This window comes from Miniopterus schreibersii (assembly GCF_964146895.1).
Source record: "Miniopterus schreibersii genome assembly, chromosome: 19".
Classification (NCBI taxonomy): domain Eukaryota; kingdom Metazoa; phylum Chordata; class Mammalia; order Chiroptera; family Miniopteridae; genus Miniopterus; species Miniopterus schreibersii.
Genome location: NC_138119.1, coordinates 35233783 through 35257782, shown reverse-complemented (window position 1 = coordinate 35257782; position 24000 = coordinate 35233783). Strand labels below are relative to the sequence as shown.

The 24000-nt window shown below is 39.7% G+C and overlaps 2 protein-coding genes across 5 annotated transcripts in view; one reads left to right on the top strand and one right to left on the bottom strand.

Moving 5' to 3' along the window:
- Positions 1 to 19470, top strand: part of GPR89A (G protein-coupled receptor 89A) — a 56240-nt gene extending 36770 nt beyond the window's left edge. For 3 of the 4 annotated variants that reach the window (XM_081122037.1, XM_081122035.1, XM_081122038.1), the window contains 6 exons: positions 5592 to 5680; positions 6516 to 6608; positions 13454 to 13549; positions 15685 to 15774; positions 16926 to 16991; positions 17131 to 17426. In XM_081122037.1, coding sequence (XP_080978163.1) covers positions 5592 to 5680; positions 6516 to 6608; positions 13454 to 13549; positions 15685 to 15774; positions 16926 to 16991; positions 17131 to 17337 — 641 coding nt within the window. In that variant the 3' untranslated portion in view covers positions 17338 to 17426. Of the gene's footprint in view, positions 1 to 5591; positions 5681 to 6515; positions 6609 to 13453; positions 13550 to 15684; positions 15775 to 16925; positions 16992 to 17130; positions 17427 to 17469 lie in introns of those variants that run through there. The other variant, XM_081122036.1, reaches the window with a different exon arrangement.
- PDZK1 (PDZ domain containing 1) overlaps positions 18368 to 24000 on the bottom strand; it is a 35349-nt gene continuing 29716 nt past the window's right edge. The window contains exons 7-10 of the mRNA XM_081122034.1: positions 23714 to 23910; positions 21197 to 21421; positions 20281 to 20568; positions 18368 to 18849 (exon numbers count right to left, since the gene is read on the bottom strand). Coding sequence (XP_080978160.1) covers positions 18796 to 18849; positions 20281 to 20568; positions 21197 to 21421; positions 23714 to 23910 — 764 coding nt within the window. The 3' untranslated portion in view covers positions 18368 to 18795. The remainder of the gene's footprint in view (positions 18850 to 20280; positions 20569 to 21196; positions 21422 to 23713; positions 23911 to 24000) is intronic.

Genomic DNA, 24000 nt, shown 5'->3' with positions numbered 1-24000 from the left:
AAAAGCAAAAGTTTAGGGATAAGCTATCTTAGCGACAGTAAGTCAAGTCAACAAAAGTATCAGGATTCTTTAACTTCTCAGCCCATTTCCTAACTGGAGAGAAGGCAGCACGACCTCACTGAGGCTGCAGGGGGCATAGGGTACCAGAAAGAGCGGCCTTGGGGAAGACAGGTCTGACTTTGCATCCGCGCCCACTAGCCATGTGACTCAGCAAGGTATTTGACTCTGAGCTTGACTCTCATCTGCAAAATGGATACAAACACCTATCTCAGGGGATTGCTGTGAGAGTAATAGAAGATAATGTCTCTAAAGAAGGTAATGTGTATAAATCCTAGCCTGTATGATAATTTAGTAAATATGTGTTCCTTTTTCTAATATTGTATTCAGATAGTTTAGGAGAGACTATGCTATGTTACAGGTGTTTTTCTTACTATGTAACCATTTAAGGTTCCCACCCCACCCCCGCCTTCTGCAAGCTAAGGGCACCGCCCTTAGTCTGTTCAAACCATCCTGGCCAGGACCTGGAATCCCAGCAGAGCCCAGTTCCATGGGGAGGGAGAGCAGCTCAGAACAGAGACATTCCAGGAGCAGGCCCAGGGCAGACCCAGCCTCTGGGAGACGGAGCCCGCCCGTCAAACTGCCTGGTGCTCAGTGAGGTTGCCAGGGCCCGGCGGGGACGGCACCCCATTGGATTGCGCCAGGGCCTTCCAGGAATCCCAGACCCAGAAACCGAGCCCCAAATCCGCGTCGGAGGAAACGTCAGCGGGCTTCACAAATAGCAGGTCCAGAGTTTGGGGGTTTTCTTTCTTCTCTTTTTTCTTTCATAGCTCTCATATCTCTCTCCTTTTATTCTATACTCTCTTTTCTCTTTCTTTTTTCTGTTTTTAAATTTTATTTTTCCTATTTTATTTTTTTCTCTTTTCCCTTTTTTTCTATTCTATATTTTAATTATTCATTATTCTTTTTAAAATTATTATTTCATTTATTTTTTCCATTTTTTATTCTTATTCTAGTTCTTTTATTTTCTTTCATATTCTCTGTTTTGGTTCCTTATTTTTCCTCCTCTAATTCTTTTGCTCCCTGGTTTTTTAGTATTTTTTTTCATTTTCTTTGTTAGTCTTTCTTGATGTTTTTGTTGTGTGGTTTTTTTGTGTTGTTTTTAATTTGGTCTTTTTTTTCCTGTTTTGTTCTGTCAGCACCTGTATAATAGCTGGCATGATGTGGTTGGCACAGTCAGCAAGCCTGACAGCTCAGCCCACCCTAGAATGGGACAAAAGCAAAGACCCAAATACAACAGAAAGGCCCACATAACCCACACAAGGGACACTCCTAGAGCACTTACCTCAGAAGATCAAGGAGACTACACCACTGTGTCCCACAAGGAGGCCATGTCACCAAGACTACGAGGCATAGCCACCTTATCCAATACAAACAAATAGCAAAAAAAATGGGGAAACAAAACACAGGCCCCAAATGAAAGAACAGGAGGAATCTCCAGAAACAGAGATAAATGAAATGGAGGCAAGCAATTTACCAGAAACAGAGGATAAAGTAATGGTTTTTAGAATGCTCAACAGCACAAAAAGGGACATAGAAACCATGAAAAACAACCAGGTGGGAACGAAGAATGACACAGTGAAAATAAAGAATAAACTGGAAGCCCTGGCCAGTGTTATTCAGTTGATGGGGCATTGTCCCATACACCAAAAGGTTGCTGGTTCGATTCCCAGTCAGGGCATATGCCCAGCTTGCAGGCTCGATCCCTGGAGGGGGCGTGCAGGGGGCAGCCTCTGCTCTCACATTGATGTTTCTCTTTCTCCCTCTCTGTTCTCTCTCTCTAAAAGTCAATAAAAGTATTTTTTTAAATAAAGGATACACTGGAAGTAATTAACAGTAGGTTAGAAGAAGCAGAGGACTGAATTAGCAAATTAGAAGGCAAGGCTGAAAAATCATTCAATCAGTAGCACAAAGAAAAAATACTTTAAAAGCATGACAGTTTAAAGGAACTTTGGGACAACATGGAATGTAACAACATCCACATCATAGGGGTATCAGAGGGAGAAGTTTGAAGAAATAATGACAGAAAACTTCCCTAACCTAGTGAAGAAGAAGTCACACAGGTTCAGGAAACACAGAGAGTCCCAATCAAGATGAACCCAAAGAGAACCACACCATGACACGTCATAATTAAAATGGCAAACGTTAGGAGAATGCCATGTGAAGATACAGAGACACAAAGAAAGAAGACCATGTAAAGAGGTAGGCAGAGATTGGAGTTATGTTGCCACAAGCCAAGGAATCCCTTGAGCTATCAAAGCTGAGAGAAGCAAGGAGACATCATCTCTTAGAGACTTCAGTGGGACATAGCCCACCCAACACCTTGATTTTGGACTCGGGGCCTCCAGAAATCTAACAGGAGCTGAGGAGAAAAGAGCTGAGCCCTCTCTGACTCTGCCAGCCCTCTGGTAACAAAAGGGGAAAAGTTTCATTAGATATGGCAGTGATTTCTTGCATAGGTCATGAAAAGCACAGGCAACAAGATAAAAAATAGATAAATTAGACTTCATCAAATTAAAAAACTTTTGTGCATCAAAGGATACTACTAACACAATGAAAAGGAAACCTATGGAATGAGAGAAAACATTTACTAATTATATATTTGATAAGGGATTACCATCCAGAATATATAAAGAATTTCTTCAACTCAACTAACAAAAACAACAACAAACCTCACCAAAAATTGAGCAAAGGACTTGAATTGACATTTCTCCAAAGAAGACATACAAATGCCCAATAAGCACCTGAAAAGATGCTCAACATAACTATACATTAGGGAAATGCAAATCAAAATCGTAATGACCTACCACTTCATACCTATTAAAATGGATATATAAGACCAGAAACTAACAAGTATTGTTAAGGATGTGGAGAAATTACAGCCTTTATGGATTGCTGGTGGGAATGTTAAATGGTGCAGCCACTATGGGAAACAAAATGGCAGTTCTTCAAAAAATTAAACATAGAGCCCTGGGTGGTATGGTTCTGTTGGTTGAGCATTGTCCCATGCACCAATCGGGACACATACCCGGGTTTTGGGCTCAATCCCCAGTAGGGGATGTACAGGAGGCAGCTGGCAGGAGTTTCTCTCTCCCTCTCGCTTTCTTTCTAAAACCAATAAAAACATTTTAAAAAATAAATAAAATGGCAAACGTTAAAGACAAAGAGAGAATCTTAAGGGCAGCACAAGAGAGAGAATCAGTTACCTAAAAGAAGCTCCCATAAACCTGTCAGCTGATTTCTCAACAGAAACACTACAGGCCAGAAGGGAATGGCATGAAGTATTCAAAGCAAGGATCTGAAACCAAGACTACACTATCCAGCAAAACTATCATTCAAAATTGAAGGTGAAATAAAGAGCTTCCCAGACAAAAAACAGATAAAGGAGCTCACTACCACCAAACCAACATTGTGAGAAATGTTAAAGGGACTGCTATACAAAGAAGAAATAGAGGAACATAGGCATCAAAAATAAAAATGGCAATAAATAAGTACCTATCAATAGTATCCTTAAATATAAATGGATTAAATGATCCAATCAAAAGATATAGTGTAGCTGAATGGATAAGAAAACATGACCCATATATATGCTGTCTACATGAGACCCACCTCAGAACAAAATACACAGGGTGAAAGTGAAGGAATGGAAAAAAATTTTCCATGCATATAAAAATGAAAAAATAAGTGGGAGTAGCAGTACTTATATCTTGACAAAATAGATTCCAAAACAAAGGCCCTAACAAGAGACAAAGAAGATCACTACATAATACTAAAGGGATTGATCCAACAATAGGATATAACCTTGGTAAACATATATGCACCCAATATTGGAGCACCTAAATAGATTTTTTAAACTCTTGGAGGACTTTAAGGGAGATATCAACAGCAATATAGTCATAGTAGGGGACTTTAACACACCACTGACCTCACTGGATAGATCTTCCAAACAAAAAAATCAGTAAGGAAACAGCAACCTTAAACAGCACACTAGATCAGATGGATTTAATTGACGTTTACAGAGCATTTCATCCCAAAACTGCAGAATATACATTCTTCTCAAGTGCACATGTAATATTCTCAAAGATAGACAACATGTTAGGACATAAAATAAGTTTCTACAAGTTCAAGAAGATTGAAATTATGTCAGGCATCTTCTCAGATCACAATGGCATGAAACTAGAAATCAACAACAATAAAAAAACTCAAAAACACATGGAAGCTAAATAGCATGTTATTAAACAGTGAATGGGTTACCAATGAGGTCAAAGAAGAAGTCAGAAACCTGGAAATATATGAAAATGAACACACAAAAACAAAATTTGAGACACAGCCAAAGCAGCCCTGAGAGGTTCATAGCATTACAGGCCTACCTTAGAAACAAGAAAAGGTCAAGCTACAACTAAAAGAATTAGAGAACAAGAAAAGCCCAGAGTAAGTAGAATGAAGGAAATAATAAAGATCAGAGTGGAAATAAATGACATAGAGACTGAAAAACAATACTAAAGATCAATGAAACCAAGAGCTGGTTCTTTGAAAAGATAAACAAGATTGATGAACCTTTAGCCAGACTCATCAAAAGTCTCTCACATTGATGTTTCTCTCTCTCTCTGTCAGTCTCTCCCCACCCCCTCTCTGAAAAGCAATGGAAGAATATCCTCAGGTGAGGATTAAAAAAAAACTACAATGAGCTATCACCTCACACCTGCCAGAATGCTATCAGTATATCAACAAACGACAAGTGCTGGCGAGGGTATGGAGAAAAGGGACCCTAGTACACTGCTGGTGGGAATGCAGACTGGGGCAGCCACTATGGAAAACAGTATGGAGGTTCCTCAAAAATTAAAAATGGTACTGCCATTTGACCCAGTGATCTCACTGCTAGGAATATATCTTAAGAATCCCAAAACACCAATGAGAAAGAATATATGCACCCCTATGTTTACTGCAGCAGTATTTTCAATAGCTAAGATCTGGAAACAACCCAAGTGCCCATCAGTAAATGAGTTGGTAAAAAAAAAAACTGGTACATTTACACAATGGAATACTATGCAGCTGTTAAAAAAGAAGGAACTCTTACCCTTTGAGACAGCATAGATGGGCCTGGAGATTATTATGCTAAATGGTATAAGCCAGTCAGAGAAAGACAAATATCACATGATCTCACATATATGTGGAATCTAATGAACAAACTGACAAAATAGGTCCAAAGGCATGGATGCATGGAACAGACTGACAGATCTCAGAGGGGAGGGGAGTGGGGAAGAGATTAACCAAAGGACTTATATGCACATGTGCATAGCCCGTGGACAGGGACAATAGTGTGGTGAAGACCTAGGGTGGAGCTGAGGCTGGGTGGAGGGGACCAAAGGGGTGGAGAAATGGGGTGCATCTCTAATACTGATGAAGCAGGAAATTGAAAATATAGGCAGTTCCTAGGATCCACAGTATAGGGGAAACCAGAAACATATGCTTTCTTCATTTCTATTTCTTGAAACCTCTATGTGATTTAAACCTTGATGCCCATTTTGTGCCAGATCTTACTCTTATTCAGCAGGAAGTGGATGCTTTGGAAGAACTAAGTCGGCAGCTTTTTCTGGAAACAGCTGATCTACATGCTACCAAGGTACGGAGCAAGAAAACTAAAGTGTGCTTTTTGTCCATATGATTGAAGAGAAAACAAGACTAAATAGCTTGTTAGTGTCCTCTATTGCCAAGCAGTGCAAGAGACACCGCATAGCTTCAATATTAGCCATGAAGCATTAGAAGTCTGCACTCCTCATGCCATTGCTCCTACCACTAGCAAAATCCTTAATGGAATAGTCTCAATAATAGAAATTAGTGGGACAGTCAAAAGGGGCTTTTCAACATCTAGGACGGTGGCACACGCCACTTCCTGCTGACCCAGGACAAGATGGTAGCTCCTTTGATTGCTTTTGATTCCCTTACAAGTTAGTAATGTAAAAGCAGTAAGACACTTCTGCCATGATCTAGCCCTATTTTAAAGGATCCAGATCAAGAAGTGACCTAACTACAAGAAGTAACCTTTCTGTTTATACCTAAAATGCAATATAAATATTGCAAAATCTGTTAAGGTGGTTCCAATTGTTTTAATCCTTTTTGAGGATCACTTCACAGGAGTCGCCTATAGGGGCGAGTTAACCGAAGCTTTGGGGAGACCTGAGCCTTACTTCCCTCCTCACTAGCTACATGGCCTTGGGCAATTAGTTAACCTCTAAGCTTCAGCTGTGAAGGTTAAAGAGACGATGCATGTACGGTCTTTACCTCACTTTCTGGCTTAAAGTAGTATTCGGTAAATGTTGCCCACTACTACTGCTGTTTTAATATTAGCATTACCATGTGTGGTTTTCTGACTTAGCCTGAACAAGTAAATCATTTTTGTTAAATATAAATTTACATGTTGCTGAGACTAACCGTGTTTTGTGTTTGTTTTCCCTCAGGAGAGAATAGAATATTCCAAAACTTTCAAGGGGAAATATTTTAATTTTCTTGGTTACTTTTTCTCTATTTACTGTGTTTGGAAAATTTTCATGGTAAGTGTATTATTTTTAACTATCAGAGTTTAGGTAACTTTCCCTGGTAATGGCAGAAGGAGAAAGGGAAAGTGGGTTTGACTGAGGCACTGAACTAAATTCCAACCTAATTTTCAATTCAATTGAGTCAACAGAAAATACGATCTTTCACATATTTGAGCCTCTCTCTTTCCCTTCTCCTTAGGTCACCTAGAGAAGGGAGGTTGCCTTTTTCTTGTGTCAGAAATCATTAATAAGGTCTTAGATTATGATATATGAAGCAAATATAAAAGTTTCTTATTTTACACTCCACTTTCCATATTATCCCTGAGAATGTGACTGTGAATTCAACTCCTACCTTCAGCTCAGAACAGAAACCGCCTGTCCCTTTTAATAAGGTGCATATACCTAAAAATTAAGTCAAGAGTAAGTTCTGAAATGGATTTCTATAGATAAATTCAGCCTGTGTGTTTGTAGATCTGATTCTTTTGTGTCTCTCCTGTAATGTTTATTCTCTGTGGGCATTTTATGTACGTCATTTGTCTTTGCCTGTGATTCATCTGCAGGTATTAGTGGGTTCCAGTGTGATTATAGGAAAGGCTGGTTTGACTTCCTAGTTTGGTTACCTTTCTGCTGGAACTGTGTTTGCACAGAGGAGCTTTGTCAGCTTGTTAGTTAATTTTGATCAGTGTAAATGAATGGAGGATTCTGGATTTAATGGATCGAATGTTATATATCTTTTTAACATTTAATACAACCCTATATTTTATACATTTATTTTACACAAAAATGTTATAATAATTTGATGTCAATACCTATTCACATGACATTTTTAAATCTTGATTCATGCTGTGGGAAAGAATGAATGACGACAGTGTGTCCAGTTAGCTACGCTCCCGAAAGCTTTCCCTGAGATACAGCCTTGGAGGGGAGCATATCACATTTTCTTTTCAATTACAGTCGATGTTCAATATTATAGTAGTTTCAGATGTAAAACATAGTGGTTACACATTTATATAATTTATGAAGCAATCTCCCGATAAGTCTAGAACCCATCTGGTACCATACATAGTTATTACAATATTATTGACTATGTTTCCTATGATGTACTTTACATCCCCATAACTATTTTGTAACTGCCAATTTGTACTTAATCCCTTCACCTTTTTGACTCATCCCCATCCTCCCATCCCCCCTCCCAATTGGGAACATATTTTTTAACAGTTTTATTGAGGTATAATTGACATTCATAAGTGCACATATTTAAAGTGTACAATTTGGTAAATTTTGACAAATGTGTAACTATGCAACAACCATCACCAAGATCAAGATAGAAAACATACCCACCCGTCACTTCCAAAAGTTTCTTGTGCCCCTTTGTAATGCCTCTCTCCTGTATCCCCAGTCTCCAGGCAGCCACTGATCTGCTGTCATTATACATTAGTTTATATTTCCTAGAACTTTATATAAATGGAATCTTACAGTATGTACCCTTTTTTCTGGCTGGCTTCTTTTACTCAGCATAATTACTTTAAGTTTCATCCATGTTATTGTGTGTATTGATAGCTTGTTCCTTTTTATTGCTGAGTTAGTATTCCATGGTATGGGTATACCACAGTTTATCTCCTTTCCAGCTGATGGAGATGTTTGTCTCCAGTTTGGGGATATTACAAATAAAGCTGCTGTGAGCATTTGTGTACAAGTCTGTATATGGACATATGCTCTCTTTTATCTTGGGAGAAGATATGTAGGTATGGACTGGCTGGGTCATATGGCAGATGTATGTTTAGCTTTGAAGAAATGGCCAAACTTTTCTGAAGAGGTTGTACCATTTACATTCCCACCTGCAGCATATGAGAGTTTCAGTTACCTCACATCCTCATCAACACTTCATATGGTCAGTCCTTTTAACTTTGGACGTTCTAATTGGGTATGAGATGGTATTTGATTTAATTTACATTTCCCTAATGTCTAATGATGTTGAACAACTTTTCATGTGCTTATTTTCCACCTTTTTATCCTCTTAGGTGACATATCTATTCAAATTTTTGCCAGTTTTAAAATAATGCTTGTTTTCTTTTTATTGGATTTATATTCTGGAAATTCATTATCAAATATGTGATTTTAAAATATTTTCTCCCTATCGGTGGCTTGGCTTTTCTTTCTCTTAACAGTATCTTTCAAAAACCAGAAGTTCTTGATTTGATGAAGCACAATGTATCTCTTTTATTTTTTTCTATTATGAGTTATACTTTTGGTGTTGTATCTAAGAAATATTTGCCTAACCCAAGGTCACAAAGATTTTTTTCACTTTTTTTTCTAGAAGTTTTATAGTTCTAGTTTTTATATTTAGGTGTATGATCCACCTTGACTTAATTTTCTAATATGATGCTGGAGTATGGCTCCAAGTTCATTTTCTGCATATAGATATCCAGTTTTTCTAGCACTATTTGTTGAAAAGATTATCCTTTCTTTATTGAATTGACTTTGTAATTTTGTCAATAACTAATTGAGCATATATGTGTGGGCCTGTTTCTGTGCTCTCTAGTCTTTATTGCTATCTATATTTGCTTTATATTCAGTACCACACTGTCTTGACCACTGTAGCTTTATAATACATCTTGAAATCAGATAGTGTCAGTTCTCTAACTTTGTCCTCTTTTCAAACATACTTGGCTAATCTATGTCCTTTGCATTTCCATGTGAATTTTAGAATCAGATTATTAATGCCTACAGAAACACCCCTTGGAATTTGTATTAGAATGTCAATGAATCTTCTTCAGGTCAATTTGAAGAGATGTGACATCTCAGCAATATTGAATCTTCCAGTCCATGAACATGGTATAACTTCTCAGTTATTTAGATCTTCTTTAGTTTCTCTCAGCAGTGTTTTATACGTTTTAGTATACAGGTCTTTCACATCTTTCATTGGATTTATCTCATAAGTATTTAATTTTTTTAAAAATATATCTTTATTGATTTCAGAGAGAAGAAGGGAAAGGGAGAGAGAGAGTTGAAATATCAATGATGAGAGAGTCATCCTTGATTGGGTGCCCCCTGCACACACTCGACTGGGGATCGAGCCCACAACCCGGGCATGTGCCCTGACCAGGAATCGAACTGCGATCTCCTGGATCCTAGGTCAGTGCTCAACCACTGAGCCACTCCCGGCTGGGCAGTATTTAATATTTTTGATGCTATCATAAATGGGATTGTTTTTATAATTTCAGTTTCTGAGTATTGCTAGCATATAGATATACAATTGATTCTTGTATTTTGCTTTTATATTCTGCAACCTTGCTAAATCCCTTACTAGTTCTAAAAGCTTTTAGTAGATTTCATAAGATTTTCTATATGGACAGTCAGATCTCTGCAAATACAGTTTTGCTTCTTCCTTCCAATCTGGAAGCCTTATTTCTTCCCTTCCTTTTTTTTCCTACCTTTCCCTTCCCTCCTGTTCCACCCCATTTCATCCCATCTTTCTTCTTTTCTCCTCTTCCTCCTCTAGCCTTGCTGCACTGACCAATGCCTCCAGTAAAAAGTTAAATAGAGCAGTCGTCCTGCTTTTGTTCCTGATCTTAGGGGTAAAGCATCCAGTCTTATACCATTAAGTATGGTGTGAGCTGTTGGTTTTTCCTAGAAGCCCTTCATCAGGCTGAGGAAGTTTCTTCTATTCATAGTTTGTTGAGTGTTTTAAACATGAAGCATGTTTGATTTTGTCAAGTGCTTTTTCTGCATCTATTGAGATGATCACCTGGTTTTTCTTTTTTAATCTGCTATTATAGTGAATTATATTGATTAAGTTTTGAATATTAAATTGACCTTGCATTCCTTCAGAAAACCTTACTTGGCCATAGTGTATTATCCTTGGATTTAATATGCTAAGGTTTTGTTAAGAATTTTTTGCATCTGTTTATGAGGAATATTGGAGTATAGTTTTTTTTTCTTACAATGTCTTTCTTGGTTTTGATGTCAGAGTAATGCTAACTTTAGTGAATAAGATGAGAAGTATTCCTTCCTCTTCCAATTAGTGGAAGAGTTTGTGTGGAATTGTTATTATTCTTTCTTTAATGTTTGGTAGAATTCATCAGTGCAGCCATCTGAGCCTAGAGTTTTCTTTGCCAGAAGCTTTTTTAACTACAGGTTTAATTTTTTTAATAGACGTAAGGGGTTTCTAGGTTATCTGTTTCTTCTTGAGTAAGCTTTTGCAGTCGATGTCTTTCAAGGAATTGGTCCATTTTTATTGAAGTTGTGAAGTTTATTGGGATATGATTTCTCATAATATTCCCTTATCCTTTTACTATCTATAAAATCTGTTGTGATAGCACCCCTCTCATTCTCTTTTTAGCAGCTTTATTGAAATATAATTCACTTACAATACAATTCACCCATTTTAGTGGTTTTTAATATATTCAGAGTTGTGCAACCATCAACAGAGTCCATTTTTATCACTCCAAAAAGCAATCCCATACCCATTAGCAGTCTTTCCCTTTTTCTCCCTCAGCCCTAGGCAGCCACTAATCTACTTTCTGTCTATATATTTCCCTATTTTGGACACTTCATATGCATGGAATTACACGTACAATACAATGTGGTTTTTTATGATTGTCTTAACTTAGCATAATGTTTTCAAGCTTCATTGTGTGGTAACTTCTGTCAACACTTCGTTCCTTTCTATGGCTGAATAATATTCATTCCATTATATGGCTATACCACATTTTTAATTACTCATTCATCAGTTGATGGACATTTGGGTTGTTTCCACTTTTTGGCTATTATAAATAGTGCTGTTGTGAGCATTCATGTATAAGTTTTTATGTACACATATGTTTTCATTTCTCTTAGGTATATACCTGTAAGAGTAGAATTTTTGGGTCATACACTAACTGTATGTTTAGCCTTTTGATAAACTGCGAAACTACCAGGCTGTTTTTCAAAGCAGCCGCACCGTCTACATTCCCACAGCACGTGTAACAGTGGCAGTTTCTCCACATCCTTGCCAACACTTATTACCTATCTTTTTTATTATAGTCATTCCAGGGGATGTAAAGTGATTCCCCTCTCATTCTTAATATTGATCATTTGTATCTCTTCTCTTTTTTTCCTGATCAGTCTAGATAAAGGTTTATCAGTTTTATTGAACTTTTCAAAGAACCAGCTTTTGGGTTAATTGATTTTCTCTAGTTTTTCTGCTTTCTGTTTTATTGATTTCTGCTCCAATCTTTATTATTTCTGTTCTAGTGCTTAATTGGGGTCTCCTTTTTTTAATTTCTTAACGTAGAAACTCACGTCATTGATTCAAAGCCTTTTTTAATATAGGTTGTTTCAGTGCTATAAATTTCTTGCTAGGCACTATTTTAGTTGCATCTCACAAAATGCAACTTTTTTTGATGTGTTGTATTTGTATTTTCATTCAATTCAGAAAGTTTCTAATTTACTTTTTGATTTTTTATTTGACTCATGGGTTATTTAGAAATATGTGGGGGATCTCTGAATATCATTCTGTAATTGATTTCTAATTTAATTTCGTGTGATCTGAGAACATACTTTGTATGATTTTAATTTTTTTTAATTTATTGAGACTTGTTTTCTGGCCCATAATATGGTCAACCATGGTTAATAGCTTCATGCACTTGAGTCTCTTGTTGGCTGTAATGTTTTATAAATGTCAATTAGTTCAAGTTGGTTGATAGTATTGTTAAAGTTTTCTATACCCTTACTGACTTTTTACTACTTTTCTTATCAATTATGGAGAGATGTTGAAATTTCCAACTATTGTTGTGGATTTGTTTATTTCTTTTTATAGTTCTATCAGTTTTTGCTTCATGTATTTTAAAGCTCTGTTATTAGGTACATACACATTTTAGGGTCATTATGTACCCTGTGTTGAAATCATCCTTTTGTCATTATGAAATGACCCTTTTAATCCTTGGCAATAGTTTTTGCTATGAAATCTACTTTGCTGATATTAATATAGATATTCCAGCTTTCTTTTGATTAGTATTGGCATAATATATATTTTTCTATATTTTCCCTTTTAACCTATTTGTATCTTTATATTTAAAGTGGATTTCCTTATAATCAACATACAGTTTCGTCTTGCTTTTTTATCCAATCTGACCATCTCTGCCATTTAATTGGCATGTTTAGAGCAGCAGTCAGCTATCTGCAGCCCACAGGTGAAATCCTACTTTTGTAAATAAAGTGTTATTGGAACACAGCCAAGCCCATTCTTCTACATATTGTCTGTGGCTACTATCATCCTGCAGTGACAGCATTTGCCAACCCCTGGTTTTGACCATATACATTTAATGTGATTATTGATATTGTTGGCTTTAAAACAACCATAATGCTATATACTTTTTATGTATCTCAACTGTTTACTTCCCTTTTTCCTTTTTTTCTGCCTTCTTTTGGATTAATTGGGTATTTCTCATAATTCCATTTGATCTTTGTTGGCTTGTTAGCTCTAACTCTCTTTTTGTTATTTTAGTGATTGCTTTTAGAGCATTCAGGAAATAACCACAGGGAATGACCCTAGAAATCCTTTATTCTCTTACCCTGGCTTCATCTTCCAGAATGTTGCCTTTCTGGCTCCTGATAAATTAAGGTGTATATGCCATAGCCTAGTCCCCTATGTTCTTTACAGAAGAGAAAGATAGGGTAGGTAGGGACTTTTGTTTGCCTTTATGTGAATAGCCAAAGTAGGTTTCTTATATATGATTTAGAGTGAGAGTAGAATTTCATTTTTGGGAACATCCAGCAGTAAGATTTGTTGTGGTGATTAATTCATTCTTTTGAATCACCTTTTTGAAATAGTAGGCTATTATTGACCTGCTCTAATGTAAAGTTCTGTGTCTCTGCAGGCAACCATTAATATCGTTTTTGACAGAGTTGGGAAAACGGATCCTGTCACAAGAGGCATTGAGATCACTGTGAATTATCTGGGGATCCAGTTTGATGTAAGAGTTGTATCAAGATCCTGGTTTGTTCTATTTCTTTCTATTTTACCTGCTATAAGTTGTAATTATTAAGATTCTAATTCCTTACTATAGGGACGTGGTTCTGCTTTTGTTCTTCCCACTCTCCCCTGTATATTATGACACATTCATATGCCAGATTTGTAAAGGGCATAAGCTGTAAGTAACGACTGGTACTTAACATTGTCGTGGATGCTGGTTAGTTCTACAGTCCCTCCTCTGCTTCTCTGTGGCAGCTGCCACTTACCAGTCCCCCCAAACGCTCAGATACGTGTCTCTGTGAGATCCTCACATACACAGCTCACCTTTGACTCCTCTGGTAGAATATTAACTGCTTATTAGTGTTCTGTGTTTGAACTGAAATGATTTCTCCTATAAAAAATTATCTTAATTAATGTGGGCTTTGGGCTAAAGATGGTAACTGTAACCTGTGCATAAATTTCTTGTCATCTTTCTACCTGTTTTATAATAACCACTGTCATTAAACACACTCTTGTCCCAACTTAAATTTAACATCTTTATTTGTAGAATAGTATATTTTCTAAGAATATAGATGGCCAATGTTTCTGGCTGATAATAAGGCCAATGTCGTGTTCCTGGTCCCTCTGAGGGCCCTTTAGCTGTGCTATGATTCTAGCCACAGGCTGCATGCTGCCCCCAGCCAGCCATCTCAGCTGGACATGCCCCTGGTAGCTGGATGCAATAAAAACAAACCAGAGCAAATTGAGCTTCAGTCCTTAAGAAATAGCTTAAAGCACACTTTTTTCTTTTTTTTTTTTATTGATTGATTTTAGTGAATGAGGAGGGGGAGAAAAGGAGGGGAGAGAGAGAAACATCAATTTGTTGCTCTGCTTGTTTGTGCATCATTGGTTGATTCTTGGGTGTGTCCTGACCTGGGATTCGACCCCAGCCTTGGTGCATCGGGACGATGCTCTGAGCAGCTAAGCTGCCCAGCCAGGCCCAAGCACACAGTTCTGATGCTCAATCCATAGCCCATCCTTTTTCCCTTGAAGGAGCCTCGCGTCTTCCCTTCCAGTGTTATATGAGTCACACTGAGAAGCACTTCATGAGTGTTGCATGTGTTTTCCTCTCTTAAGTTTCTTACTGGGCTGAATTTTTAGAAATGCTCTTCCTCATCAGTGCTTTCTGAGGCTATCCCATTGCTGTGCATGTGCCTACATTCCATCTATAATTCATCTGTATACTCCATATTTCATGATTCTGAATAAATCTTTCAGACGAGAGTAATAGCAGCTCCCCCTGCACACTTCTCAGACCTGAATCGAGCGCAGGGCCCCGGAGCTGCCCCTTGTTGAAGCAGTCCCAGGGGAGAGGGAGGCATCGTCGTGGGACTTAGACGAGGGGCAGCTGTTTCCTAGGCCGTAGCCGAGAATGTCTGTATATCCTTTTATTTAAAAAGAAAATTTCCTTAAAGTTTTGGGTGATCAGAGAACTATCATTCACAAATAATAGAAATAATCAAGCTGTTATTTAGTCTCCTTTCGATTTGCCCTTTTCATTTATCACATTGAAACTGTACATTAGGTTTGTGTGTCTTCTGATTTATTTGTTTTCTTTTCATCACTGCACTGCACTGGGCTTTCTTCTGTCCTTACACCTTGGCTACTCTGCTAGTGAAGACATCCACTCTCCCCTGCAGTCTTCCTGGAGGTGTTTTACTTGCCACTTGCTTTCTTCCCTAAATTTTTTTTTAAATCAGATAGGGCCTAATGAAGTTCCCTCTCAATCACATAAGCAACCAGAATGCTTTGTTTTTGTTTTGTTTTTTTGGTTAATCCTCACCTGAGGATATTTTTCTTATTGATATTTTTTTTTTAGAGAGTGGGAGGGAGGGAGAAAAAGAGAGAGAGAAAAGCATCAATGTGAGAGAGACACATGGATTGGTTGCCTCCTGCACATGCCCCGACCCGGGCCAAAGATCAAACCTGCAACCCAGGTATGTGCCCTTGACCAGGAATCGAACCTGTGACCCTTTGGTGCGTGAGCCAGTGCTCTAACTGCTGAGAACACTGGCCAGGGCCACAGTGCATCTTCTTAATCTTCACATCTCTCTGAACAGAGACTTAACAGATTTATTCTTTCTATTACGGTGACAGGTGAAGTTCTGGTCCCAACACATTTCCTTCATTCTGGTTGGAATAATCATTGTCACATCTATCAGAGGATTGCTGATCACCCTTACCAAGGTATGTTGTATCACAGAATTTAAAAAAGTAATTATTTGCTTAATTACATGTGGCACCATGAGATAATTTTACCCTATTTAAGATTTCTGTCATTTGAAATCTTAAACAATAGTCACAAATATTTAAAAGACATACAACAGCCCTGGCCTATGTGGTTCAGTTGGTTGGAGCATTGTCCTGTGCACTGAAAGGTCACCGGTTCGATTCCCGTTCAGGGCACATGCCCAGGTTGCAGGCTTGATCCCTTGCAGGGGTGCATGCAGGAAGCAATCAATCCATGTTTTTCTCTCACATCACTGTTTCTTTTTGGCTTCCTCTCTCTCTCTCTCTCTAAGAAAAGGTAACAAAATTTCAATAAAAACATTAAAATTAAATAAATAAAAGACATACAACAGATTTTTTTAAAAGTTAAGCTGATACATGAATTGATGATGATGTACTTACGTCATATAATCAGATAACTGCATTTACCAAAGGTCATAGAGTGACACCACGGTCTGTTTTGTTCACTGATATGTCAGCAACATCGGGAGCAGCCCCTGGCACACGGTAGGTATTCAGCAGATATCTGGAGTGAAAGGATGAGATAGGTATTTGAGGTTAGAAGAATAATTGTGAGAGTCGTCTGTAAGGAGGACCTGGAAGTAGGAGAAGCAAAATGTTCAACTGTCTTCTGCTCAACATGGGAAGGCTTCCTGGGAGGTGAGTCCTCTCTGTAAAAGATGGGGATTTCAGATCCAGGAGTTGTTTGAATGACAGGAAAGAAAAGGTTGAGAAAAAGGAGACAGGATCTCCAGGCATCTAGCACAATTTTGGAAAGAGCTCTGGAGCCCAGTAATCACAGGAGCCTGGAGTAATCTGTTTTGATGCTTTCTAGTGATGTATCACAGTTTCTTAAAGTTTGTTAGCAATTGCAGTTCTTTTGTATTTCAGTGTAATACTTGAAACCACCAACTGCCCCATGGAAAGAGTATAACGATGCTTTTTCGGTGTGTTTAATCTCTCCTTTATAGCCTTAACCATACAAATGGTGCCATACAGGGTCGTGGCATGAGAGAGACCTTCAGTTAGGTGTGAACCTGCTGCTTGATGTTCTTGACACGGGACATAGTAGCACCACGTAAATTCGCCTCTTCTCCCTTTCTTGACAGTTCTTCTACGCCATCTCTAGCAGCAAGTCCTCCAACGTCATCGTCCTGCTGTTAGCACAAATAATGGTAAGTTTTAAAAACCAGCTTTATCTTTACAGCTGTAAAATACCAATAGTGTTTTATATTTTAAATATTTAACTGTGTCCTTTGACCTGTCCCTCACTCCATTCTAAATGACTTCTGGATGGACATGTTTGACTTACAGGGCATGTACTTCGTCTCCTCCGTGCTGCTGATCCGAATGAGCATGCCCCTCGAGTACCGCACCATAATCACCGAAGTCCTCGGAGAGCTGCAGTTCAACTTCTACCACCGTTGGTTCGATGTGATCTTCCTGGTCAGTGCTCTCTCCAGCATACTGTTCCTCTATTTGGCTCACAAACAGGCACCAGAAAAGCACATGACACCTTGAACTCGCGCCTATTACAGACTGCTCACAGGCCAGTGGTGTCAGAATTTAGATATAAGAGGGGAAAATGGAGGGGACCAGGGCCAAATATTATTTAAACAAACAAAATGCTGTGGTATCATATTCTACCTCCAGCTTATGCCTTCCTCCTCCGATGATACAGTGATCCTGAGTAGCATCAGCCGGAGCACGAGAGAGCAAGGTAGCTGACTCTAACCCTCAGCCAGGAGTTCCTGTGTGGGTTTCAGGCTGGTGCAGTGTTGGGAAAGGGGGTGGAAAAGAGCCAAGAAACTAGAGGGAGAAATACACTGGAACTCTGGGGTAAGGGATGGCTACGGTAGCTGGGCCAAACATGTGGGATTTCTGTTTTAGTCAAGGTTCACATGGAAAAGGTTTTCGCTTTCCCTGGAGGTTGATTGTCATTAAAATCAGAGATTGTAACTCATTGGCCTTAGCTTTATTTTGTCAAGGATAGCTTGGATTTTGCTTGTATGATCTAACATGAGTCAGCATCCCACCCCTCCTACCCCAGCCCTTGTCCTATTAAAATAACCAAGACGTTATCTGTTCTTTTCTGGGGTTGGGGTAGGGTGCAATTGAAATAGATTCTATCAAGAGAGATTTCAAGTGTGCCATTTTTCTTGATTTCCTTTAACTTAGTATCATTTAAGAGTGAATTCCTGTACATTCAATTCAGTAATATCCCATATTTTCTTCCCATCTGCCCCTCATGCTGTGGGTAAAGCAGTGAATAACTGTAACTGGAATAAGTCACTTTCCTATCCTATGACTCACTTTCTTCATCGGTAAAAGATGATGTTGGAAAATTTGTAGAACACTCAGAAATGCAATATAAGAAAATCCTTAAATAGAGACTTTCTGGTAGTAAAATTATTACCAAGGTCTTATTCTGAGTTTTATTTTGTTTTGGGTTTCTAGAGGCAAAAGGAAGGTTCAAGCATAAAATGCTTACCAAAAACAAACACTGTTAAGTTAGATCAGCTAGCAGGGAAGGTTCAAGCACACTCAGAGACATTGTTAATGGCATTTATTTTAGTAACCACAACATTCTTTAAAAAGCATATTTTTAATAGGCTTATCTGCTCAGATACTTTAATTAGCAGCTCCCACATATACAGATTTATGAATCATCTTTGGTGCTCAAGGAGCCTATAGAAGTAAGGGATATCATCATACAGAGAAATACAGTTAAGTTGAAGCTTAAGAGAGTACATGAAAAGAATCTGGTCCCCACCTTAACTTCTCCTAAGCTGACCATAAATAAGCCATCTGCAAGAGCCACCCTGAGACAAATGACAGCAGAAAACAATTACATATGATGAACTGGTTTCCAGAGGGGTTCTTTGACAGAGATGGCAAATGGGTGGCAGCTCATCTCCTGGAAAAGGATTCCGTTAAATACCCACAAACAGCTATCAGCAAAGCCGTTATTTGTTCTCATCACATCGCTGTATCTTCAGAATTGGAAGAAGACTGAGAGGCTGTACTGTGGGCCTGTGCAAAAGAAAACAAAGGGTCTATAAGTGGCAGAGCTTGAATATCAGGAGATGGAAGATCTATATAGAGTTGCATGACATAAGCCAGGGAGTAGAGTCTCTTACTAGAAGCCAGGTGACCTGAATTCTACACTTGGTTTGTTTTCAGCTCGCTGTTTGTTTGAAACTAACAGATTTCTTAAAGTCTATATATATTTCCTTTCTATAAAGCTAGCATGGTACTATAATTGACTCCCTAGTCAATTATGGAATTCTTAAAAGACAATGAGAATACTTTGTTAAAATATCTAGAATTTAGTCAATGGCTATTGTGTGTACTTTGATCTGAGTATTTGTATCTCCCCATAATTCATATGGTGAAATCCTTAGCTCCAAGGTGATAGTATTAGGAGGTAGGGCCTTTGGGGTGTGATTAAGTCATGAGGGCAGAGCTGGGATTAGTGCCCTTATAAAGGGGACCGGGAGCTCCCTAGCTCCTCCCACCATGTGAGCACCGCAGAAGTCCGCAGTCCACAGCCCAGAAGAGGGTCCTCACCAAACCCCAAATCTGCCAACATCTTGACCTTGGACTTCCCAGCCTCCAGAATGTGAGAAATAAATGTTTGTTGTTTATAAGCCACCCAGTCTATGGTATTTTGTTATTGCAGCCTAAGTGGACTACAATGGTGGGTATTCATTAAAAATTAGTACTTTTATATTACCAATCAGAAGAATTAATGTAATGAAAGAAAAATAATATAAAGCTTTCAGAGTCTTGGCTTTGCCAAACATTTCTTTTGTGAACTTGGATAGATCAGTTCACCTTTGGACCTCAAGTTCATCTATGAAAAGAAATTGGACAAAAATAAAAACTGAGACTTGCCAAGGAATTTCTCTAATCTAAATACATACAGAATAATGTTTACTGTTCCCTAGTAATAAAACCTGAATACCTACCAGGGCTTTTTTTTAAAATATATCTTTTTTTATTTCAGAGAGAGGAAGGGAGAGGGGGAGAGAGAGAGAGAGAAACATCAGTGATGAGTCATTGATCGGCTGCCCCCTGCACGCTCCCTACTGGGGATCGAGCCCGCACCCTGGGCATGTGCCCTGACCGGGAATCGAACCTCGATCTCCTGAATCCTAGGTCAATGCTGAACCGCTGGGCCATGCCTGGCTGGGCCCTACCAGTTATTTTTAAAACAAAACTGTCTCTAACCACCAGCTTTCACTTTCATGCTGAGGGTGCACAAGGCACTAGTGGAACCGCTTTAATAGTCTTGGTAAATATAATCCTAATAGTGGTCCTACAAATTACCCTTGTTTTATAGGTGAGGAAACCAAGGCGCAGAGAGAGGAAATCCATTTACTTGTAGCAGAACCAGAATTTGTACCTAAATAGTTTGATCACTGGAAGTTAGGTCACTGAGGGAAATGTGTCACCACTCACTCGATCTTTCGCCACGTGTGAGTCGTGCTCTGAGTCCGCCTGTGCTCCTCTGGAATCCGGAGGTACATCCAGCGGGTCAGCCATGGAGGAAACAATGGGGATTTTCTTAGCCTGGAAATAGTCGTAGGCCGCCTTTCCGCAGACCAGGAGTGTGACGCTCTTCCCGCTGCTCTGGATCCTGCCCACCACCTTCTCGTAGGGCTCGTCCAGCACAGGCACCCCGTTCACCTCGACCACGATGTCCTCGTCTGCCAGCCCCGCCAGGCTGGCGGGGCTGCCCTTCTGCACCTGTGAACAGAGGTCCTGAGTCATCACTTCCAAATGCGGATAAGGGGCTGCCAGACTCGCTTCCCTCCAGGCACAGCAGGAGTCTGTGAATTTATGCTAACGGGGTTATTTCCCCTTGGGGCACAGAAATTAAGAGCAGTGCTCTCATACTTTCTGCTTGCGAAAGCTACAGCTTCCACGCTCGAGTAAGTAGTGTTACCGCAGTTGAATGTCATGGATGTCTCCCGGGTTACAGGCATTAGATTCCATAGGTCCCCTCCTGCATTCCCAACCTGGGAGCCAGAGGGATAGTCTCTCACTGTCGGTCCCTACAGCGTAGGGCCTTATGCCAGATGCACAGGAGCACACGAGCATCACCCCCAGTCAATGTTGACAGTGACTGTCACCTACGGTCACCGCAGCTCTATTTGATCTGAAAGTATCCAGAGACAACTGGGTGGGCCAGATGTTGAAGAAAAACAGATGTGAGCTGAGGATGTACTAGTAGCTACCTTAAAGGGCCCGGGACCATGACAGCAATCAACTGAACCCAAGTGAAACCTTTTTACTAGGCCGTCAATGAACGGGAGAAACAGGCCCTCCCGACTGTGGCTGTATTCATGGGGCTGCGGGAACCAGATTACCGTACCTCTTTGACATATGGGCCTGGCTGACCCCGAATTGCATTTAAGTGGAAGCCATAGCCATTTTCACCTCTAACCAGCCTGCACAGCTTAGGCTTATGTTCTACTTCCTCCGCAGTGTCTGGACGTGAGACCTCCAGAGGAGCAGGAGTAGGAGGAGCTGGAGCATCCTTGACAGAACCATTAGGCAGTTGTTGACTTTGATAGTAGAGAATTGGAGAAAAATGAGCCTTGAAAATAAAGGGGGGGAAACATTTATTGTAAATATGAGTAATTACACTATTAAATGTGCGAGTTTAGTTTACAAGGTGTCATTCATGCTCCACTCCTCTTACAGATGCATATCACTGTGGGCTGTAAAATTTCTCTATTACCCCAACCATGAAAAGTATAAAAGAAGATCGAGCTTGGTTATGGAATAATGTGTATAAACATGTAAACAAATACATGGCACATATACATAAAATAAAAGCAGTACAGAATGTTGTACAAGGATCCAAAAAAGAGTCTTGCTAACAGAATTGCTAGTTCCTTCTGACTTGGTGATAGTAAGCAACCCCTGAACTGTAGGCATCTCCATGTGGGAGATTACACACATTGGGTGACTTGCCACTATCTAATGCAAAGTAGGTCCATCTGGCCCTTGCCCTTCAGTAAGATGATTGTCAAAGCTCCTTAAACACCTAGAGAAAGTGTACCACAGGACACTATTTTCATCACAATCCAAAGTACACACAGTAATTCATTGGGAGCGGGCCAGTGGCAGCAGCAACCATATGGTCACCTGGTGTCTCCGATCCTTTGATGTTTGCTTCCCCTGCTGCCCTCCAGCACTGTGACCTGTTGAACTCCATTTTACTATTTATTGTTGGGACCATTAGCTGACACTTCTGTTATGCCAAGCTCCTCACTATCTTTATATACTTCTAATCCATCTCAACTCCCAGACCATCCGTGAGGAGAAGGCAGTGATGGTCTTAAATATAGAACAGGCATTAAACAAGGAACATAAGACTGATTTTTTTAATAGAAATAAGAGCTTAGCTGTCTGGGTATTAGTTAAGAGAATTAAAGGGTAGATTTGGGTATGGTAAGATCCTAGGTCAGTAATTAAATTGCTGCCCACAGATGCCCAAGACTTTTGTAAGGCAATGAGTAAAAAACTGGAGCAATTGAAAGTGAGTACAATGTGTGCTCTGCCCAAATCGTCCTGTTCAGCAGCCTGGCTAGAATTAGATGTGGAGGCCTCCGGTTATCATCTGCCTTACCAACAAGACCACAGCTTCCTTTCTGAATGAGAGTAGCACCAGTACAGAACCTTCTAGCCACCCAATTCAGCTAACTCCAGAACTTTCAGGGATATGCTTGCAAATTTTCCACATTTCTTTCTCTCTTTAAAATGCGGGAAATTATCAGTAACTCATGGCATGCAAAAATACCTCTGGCATCACTACCCAAACAAGCAAATCAACTGCCTGACAGTAGCAGCTAATCCTGTGGCAAAGGACAACAGTGAGTTTTTATTCATTCTTCATTCAAAACCAACCCCTAAACCAGTTCCTGTAACACATTTACTAGTATACAGGACTAGTTACAGAACTGGTCTAGGTGTTGGTTTTAGTCCCTGATGTGTCTCAGACACCCACCCACCTATGCAACTTACTTTGGGGGGAAGAGGAAGATGGGGATGGTCATCTCTACAGATCAAAGTTCTCTCTTAACCAAAACATTAAACTTAGAGCAAAGTCATTCTGTCCTAAGAAGTTGGAAAGGACTCAATGCCAGATCCCCTGTACGACAGCCAGAGCAGTGACCTTCTGACTCCTTGACCTTTTCTACCAACTGGGAGCTCACGTCTCTGCAGAAACGGCTTACACTGTTCCGAGCAGCTTCAACTGTCTTAGCTAAGACAAAAACTGGCCCCTATAGCTTCTCTAGCTGATCAAGCTATGTCCCGTAACACCTCCAACACCTCCCAAGTCAGTCCCCTTCTTGGATATAATAGCCTTACAGGTTATTACAAGCTGTTTAATAATCCTGTGTAGGCTTTTACATGGGATGAATGGAACTTACTGGTCTGTAGTTTAAAATCCAACTGCTCCCTCTTTAGGAAAGCGAGGGCTACATCTGCCTGTTTCCAGGCTTCTATTCATAGATTTTTCTCAGGTCACCGAGAGTAATTGTACAGTTGTACTTGCAAATTCTTTCAAACACCTGAGCCTAAGGACTTACAACTCATGTGCCAATCACATGGCATGCCCGAGTCTCTCACTTCGAGCTTCAAGGCAGCCTTAAAGATGATCCTTATACACTTTCCAGTTTGAAGATCAAAGTGGTAACTTAACTAACCAAGTAGAGAGAATGACCCAGCCCATTAAAATCAGCCAGGCTCCCTCCTCAGCTAACACAAGGGGCCCCTGAATGGAGCCGGCTAAACAAAAAAAGGGAACTTAGCCAAAGTTTGAGAGCATGAGTGAAAGGACCCAACCCTAGCGCGTGGATCTGTGACTCGTGTTACTTGCCAGTCGGTAGATGCTGTCCGTCTCTTTGTCCACCACCAGCAGCGAAGTCTGGTCTCCGCCCTTCCTGATCATTTCCACCACGCTGTCATGACCGAGGGATTCCACAGACTCGCCGTTGACGGCAATTACCAGGTCATTGGTCTTCAAGCCAGCCTCCTCTGCTGGGCTTCCAGAATCTATGTCTTTGATGATTTGACCTAACCAACCCCAAAACAATAAATGATCAGAAAGACTCCTAAAAGACTAGGATTTCTACCCCGGCCGGTTTGGCTCAGTGGTTAGAGTGT